This window comes from Lepidochelys olivacea (genome assembly GCF_965140295.1).
Source record: "Lepidochelys olivacea isolate rLepOli2 genome assembly, chromosome: 7".
Classification (NCBI taxonomy): Eukaryota; Metazoa; Chordata; order Testudines; family Cheloniidae; genus Lepidochelys; species Lepidochelys olivacea.
The window spans coordinates 65,248,769-65,254,942 of record NC_140417.1 but is presented as its reverse complement, the minus strand read 5'-3'; the positions used below and the strand labels follow the sequence as shown (position 1 = coordinate 65,254,942).

At 48.6% G+C, this 6,174-nt stretch overlaps 1 protein-coding gene across 7 annotated transcripts in view; it reads left to right on the top strand.

Annotated features, from left to right (window-relative positions):
- The first annotated feature begins 5,697 nt into the window (after positions 1 to 5,697).
- KCNMA1 (potassium calcium-activated channel subfamily M alpha 1) overlaps positions 5,698 to 6,174 on the top strand; it is an 841,792-nt gene continuing 841,315 nt past the window's right edge. For all 7 annotated transcript variants that reach the window (XM_084634497.1, XM_084634500.1, XM_084634499.1 and 4 more), the window contains exon 1: positions 5,698 to 6,099. In XM_084634497.1, coding sequence (XP_084490623.1) covers positions 5,779 to 6,099 — 321 coding nt within the window. In that variant the 5' untranslated portion in view covers positions 5,698 to 5,778. The remainder of the gene's footprint in view (positions 6,100 to 6,174) is intronic.

The window sequence follows — 6,174 nt, the reverse complement described above, 5'->3', positions numbered from 1 at the left end:
ATTTACAGTGGAACAACTTTAATAGGAAAGACTGAGGGATACACATGTCAGAATATGCCATTGCCTAGTGGTTAGGGCACTCGCTTGAGAGGTGGCAGATCCCTGTTAAAATCCCTTCTTACCAGGCAAAGGGGAAACTTGAAGCAGGGTCTCTCCCACCCTGAGTTCCTAACTACTGGGCTAAAGGCTGTAAAGGAGGTCCATCCCCAGCCCCAGCTCTTTTGTGTGAACTCACCTGTGGAGCCTGATCTGCTAGGTGGGCTCCTGAGCACACCTACCAGATTGGGACCCACACATGACTTGGGTGCCTGAGCACCTATCTTTCCTAGTCTGTGAATAGCTCTGGAATTTAGGCAGGAGACAGCAAACAGATGCCTAGAGGGAGTCTGCAGTAGGCGTGTTCAGTGGCAGAAACATAGGCTCCTAGGGGACTTTTACTGCAAACATTTAGGCATCTAGTGAATTTAGAAGCCCACAGGATTAGGCAGCAGCCACGTGGGAGTTACGTGGACCACAGTGGCTCCTAAAACCAGTATTTAGGTGCTTAAATACCTTTGTGGATCCCACCCAGGGAGACTAAATGACTTGCCTGATGTCATAATGTGGTATAGACGGGAATAGAAACTAGGGGCAGATCCACACTGAACATTTACAATGGTGTGGCTGTGAGAGAGCTCTCCCATCGGCTTAATAATTCCACCTCCGTGAGAGGTGCGAGCTATGCACTGACATAGAGCTGTCTACATGAGGGGTGGGGCATAAGGTTGGTATAACTACATCGCTTAGTGGTGTGGATTTTTCATAACCATGACCGATGTAGTTATATCAAAGTAAGGATGCAATGTAGACCAAGCCTAGGAGTCCTAGCCCCAGCTCCCATACTTCAATCTCTGATTAGGTAAAATTTGGTTCATATTTGGGTGGATAACAAATGTAAAGGGTCACACTTGCTTTCCCATTTACCTATTTCCTTGTTTTTTCCTAAACCTCTCTATATACAGTAAAAATTAAACTGTAGAGAGCAAAATATGACATTTAAAATTACCTTTCCTCTAGGTGTAAAGATTGTCTTCGGCAGGCCGTTGCCTCAATTTTATTATTTTATTTTATTTTAAATAACACCAAGCTTATTTAATCTCTGGCATAACTTCATGGACACCGATGGGAGTTATGCCAGGCATGAATTTGGTCTTTTTGGTATAGGGAGTTCTGCTTGTTCACTCCAGCTCAGTATTTGAGTCTGGGGGTGAGTGAGAAATCCACAGTCACATTCCAAATTCTTGTATCTATCATCTCTATTGTATATTTTTCCCCTTCTTTCTTTTGTTCCCATCATTGCAATGTGAAAAAGCTTCTTTCCTATAAACATAAGACAAGAATGTTGTAATATATACCTATGCATGGCTACAGTCCTTCAGCTGTTTCTGGCTCTTGCTTGTGTTGATATTTGTTTTTCTAATTAGTTTAATAATTAATGATATATGAAGAAATATTTAAAAGCAATATTTCTACTAAAATAGGCTGGTTTGGTTTCCTCCACCCTTTCTCCTGATCCTATATACTTAAAGCCTAAGAAGAAGAATTGTCCTGTTTGCTGGGAACATCTCTAATTTGGATTTTGGCAGGTTAAAAAAAAAAACAAAACTCTAGCTTTTGAGGAATACTTTAAATACTTTCCATCTGAGATACTGTACACAGAATATCCACAAGAGGGAACTGTTTTACATAAAGAAGACTTGTTTTCTGGCTGCTACATTATTGCTTTCCAAAACCAGACCATCTTGATTTATATCACCCTGTCAGGATCATGTCCCAGATCTTATTACTTGGTAGCCGCAGACAGAGTAAAAAAAATACAGTATTCATTAGAGATGTTTACATAACTGCTAGTGTTTTTAAACAAGTTTTTCAGGTCATCTTTGTTGAAATACTAAGTAAAGGAACTTATATATGGGTTTATGTTTACTCAGAATAGATGACTCCAGAAAATGTAGCCTTAAATACCTTGTTTGCTTTGAATACAACTTCAAGTGCAGTTGTTAACACAGTCAATTAAGCTTGCAGCTTCTGTACACTTTTTTTTTCCTAAACGGATTATATATTTTTAAATGTTTCAAAAGAAGTGGCTTTTCTTGATCTAAAACTGGACAGTCTGAATAATTCATTACAAATTTTATTTCTATGCATTCACAGATCCGTGAACTAACTGTAAAATTATCTGATTTATTTGTGGTTTGCAATACTCATAAGTTTCTTCATACCTAGTTCTTGTTCACAGATCACTTATGGAGAATTCAAAGCAAATATTCAAAATTAGCCATTTACTCTGTTAACTGATTACCTAAATCAAATCATTTGAAGTCAGCTGATTTACACAGAGGGTGAAGTTTAGCATGTGCATAAGTCTTTGCAGTATTGTGACCATATGTAACTAAACAGCAGGAAGGATTTCAACCTGGATATCAAGTATGAAATTACAACTTACAGTTCCCTATGCACTGTTCTGTTAGTTATGTTATATGAATATTTGACTAGCAGAAGCCTAAAATTAACTTTTCACAAGTATTCACAATGAACTGCGTCCTAGAATATTCATACAAAGAAGTTCAAAGGGAGTGTGAATAGCCTAAGGAAATTAATGTTTAAAAACCAACTTTAATTAGGGTTTAGTGCCTGTTAAGATCTATCCTGATCCCACTCTTTTAAAAAGAGGATTCTTTGTAGGTGTGGGAACTGCTGTTTAGAAAGACCAGGCCAGTCTGCACAGCACATTCCAGTGTTCAGGGACCTTCATTGGTAATCCTCTGACCCGTTTCCAAAGGTGTTGGTGACCTACAGTTTCCACTTACACTTCTGAAAAATCAAGTATGGAGGAGTAGCTGTGCACTGGTACGCAACCATCTCTGCTCTACTCCATAGGTAGTTGCTTTTTCCTGATGTGTATAGGGATTCCTATGTATGTATAACCCCTGTTAAAGGGAGCTCTCTTCTTCATCTCTAACCCAGATGCCTCTGCCAATTGAGTTATTATCACGGTTCTAGTCCTAGTTCAAGGGTGGGATTATCTAATAATTACATCATTGCAGCACCAGCTGTCCCCTCTGTGGTTTTTTAAACATCTGTGAGCAGTCAATAACTGGTAAGAAAGGGGGAAAGCCACTGTCACCACCATAATCTGGGGCTGTGTGTATCAGGGGAGAGCGCGTCACAACCTGACCCACTTTCCAGCCAGAAGAACGCCCCCTCTTCGTCCTTGTCACAGTAATCCTTGCTAATCCTCTAGTTCCCAGGTGTTAAATATCTGTCCATTAGCCAGTTTCCTAAGGGGCCAGGTGAGTAGTACTTCCTAACGACCTCTGAATTTATCGTGACGACCCCTCCTACATACAGAAGAAAGTTATCAGACTACCAGTGAGAAGAAGCCACCTCTCTGGTTGAATATGGGAGATGTACAGGAGCAAACTACAATAATACTTACCCCTCTGGGCCAAATTGCACTATGTATTTTAGTGGTCAGGTAGTGTGTTTTTCAAAAGCAACCCTGTAGAAAAGCTTAATGCAGTCTTCAAATGTGGTTATTTCGATTTTTAAAAAGTCTCCATGATAGATGCAGAAACGGACACCATTACGGTCAGAGGTTAAGTAATGATTATTTTATAATGGTGGCTCTATACACGACCAATAAACAGATCTGCTGGGGAAATGTCATGCATGCACAGACTTCGGTGTTTTAGCCTTGGAGAAATGACAGCAAAATCTGCCTAGCACGTTGTGTAGACAACAGGGTGAGCGGAGCATGTGTCGAAGGGGGATTAAAACCATTTTTTAAACCTTGAACTTCTTTGCAATGGGCAGACGAAAAGCGTCAGGGTCAGAGCAGATTTTGTTGTTTCTTTTCTATGAGTGGCGCTAGATTACATTCATGGAGGCACCTGGGCAATGCAGCCATTTACAATGTTTGTAACGCATGGGAAAGACCTCTCTCTCCCTCTCCCCAGTTTCCCCATGTTCAATTCACTGGGTTTTTTTTTCCAGCGAGCTTTGGAAACAGCAACTCCTCCTCATATCTTCTGGCACCTGCTGCTGCAACTCAACCAGCCCCTGGCGTTTGGAAGATCTGTTTCTCTCCCTTCTCTGCCCCTCCTCCTCACACATAACCCCTTCCACCCCCCCCCCCAAACACCTCTTAGCTCCGGATTAAGATTCTGATTAGATTAAACAGGGCAGAAATCCTCGCTTCTACCCCCGCGCCCCCTAGCAGGATTAACGCCCCTACTCTCCCTCTTAGTCTTGCTGCGCCTGGTTAATTGCCCTGGCCTCGCTGCTTCCAGGGAGGGAGATGGAGGAATAAACAGGAGGAATGGCAGCTGAGCAAGCTAACAGCAGCTCCGCTGCCCAGTCCCATCTCTCTCTCGGTGTGTGTCTCTCTCTGCCCCCCATTTCGCATTCCAGTCACTACGATCTGCTGTACAGAGAGAGGATGGAAAACATCTGTATTGGAAATATATCGCATTAGCCGAATGGGGGGGGCGGGGGGAGCAAGACACAGAGACATGACAGGCACCGTGCGTTAGCCGGTACGTCACGGCAGTCACCAAACCAGCCAAGAGCACATTGGCTTTTAAGCGTGGGGGGGATTTTGTTTGCACCCTCCCCATGCTCCCCCTCCCTCCTTCTCTCCATCCGTCCATCCCCATCTTGGCTCAGGCGATCCGCGCCCCGGAGCTGGGGAGCGGGCAGCAATGGTCTCGGCTCGGCGAGCAGGACTTGTTGGGCGGGCAGGGCTCGGGCTGAGCGTGGCCCCGCCTCGCTGCTACCTGTAAATTGTGTCTCTCTCGCGCCTCATCCAGCCCAGTCGGCGGCTTCACCAAGGCGGGGGCGCCCGGGCCAAGCTGGAGAGCGGAGCGCGCGGGAGAAGGAAGCTCGGAGGGTGGAAAGCGCCGAGCCGCAGCCGCACCGCGACCACGGGGAAGCGGCAGCCGCAGCTCTCCTGAGCTCAGCATCCTCTGCTCCAGCCGCCGCCGAGTCCCGGGCGGGGGAAAGCCCCCCGGGGTCCCCTTCATGCGCTCGTCACCCCGCGGAGCCCGGGCCACACGCGTCGCAGGGGCTGCCGCCGACAGGTAGAAGAGGAGCCGAGAGGGAGGCGCAGACAAACCCGGCCGGGGCAGCGGGGGGCTGGTGCGTGGCCGCGTGCCGGGCGGAGCAGCAGCCGCCGCCTCAGCCCTGGAGGAGGACCCTGAAGGATGGGAGAGGAGGAGGCGGCAGCAGCAGCACGAGCGCAGATGGGCAAGTGGAGGATGAATTAGGATCCCCAGGAGGCTGCTGCCAGGAGAGAGTGGGGAGAGGCGCGGAAGGGGCTGGACTTGGAGGAGGAGGGTGTGTGCGGGGGAGGGGGTTGATTATTAATAATAAACAAGTTCAAGACTGCTACCGATAAACCACCGCCGCGGAGAGCCGAGGCAGAAGCTGGAAGAGACCCACTGGGGGAGGGGGAGTGCGGCTCTGGGTACCTTGGAGAAGGCGCGGGTGGCTCGCAGGCATTAGCCTGGTGGACGTGGGGGTTGCGATTTGGGGGGTGGGGTGGGGGCTGTGTATCTGGGAGGAAGAGGAGGCGGGGGGCCGGGCATCTCCTCTCCACAGCAGCAGGAGGAGGGGGACATTTGGCATCGGCCCGGGGGCCCAGGGACTGCGCGGCATGGCTGGTGAGGGGTGTTTGGGGGGGCGCTGGCGGCGGGGGGAGCTCTCCGGAGCTCCCGCGCGCCCCGCTCGTTGTTAGCCATGGCAAATGGCAGCGGCGTCGCCAGCAGCAGCGGCAGCAGCGCCTCGGGAGGCAGCGGCGGCGTTAGAATGAGTAACAGCATCAGCGCCGGCAATCTCAACACGGACTCGTCCTCGTCCCCGGTCAGCGTGCCCAAGATGGATGCGCTCATCATCCCGGTGACCATGGAGGTGCCCTGCGATAGCCGCGGCCAGCGCATGTGGTGGGCTTTCCTCGCCTCGTCCATGGTCACGTTCTTTGGCGGGCTCTTTATCATCCTGCTCTGGAGGACCCTCAAGTACCTGTGGACCGTCTGCTGTCACTGCGGGGTCAAAAACAAGGTGAGCCCCCCTCCCCCTGGCGGTGGGGGGAGGGTGCCCCGTCTGTGGGGGCGATTTCAGGGGGTCTCCAAGGCG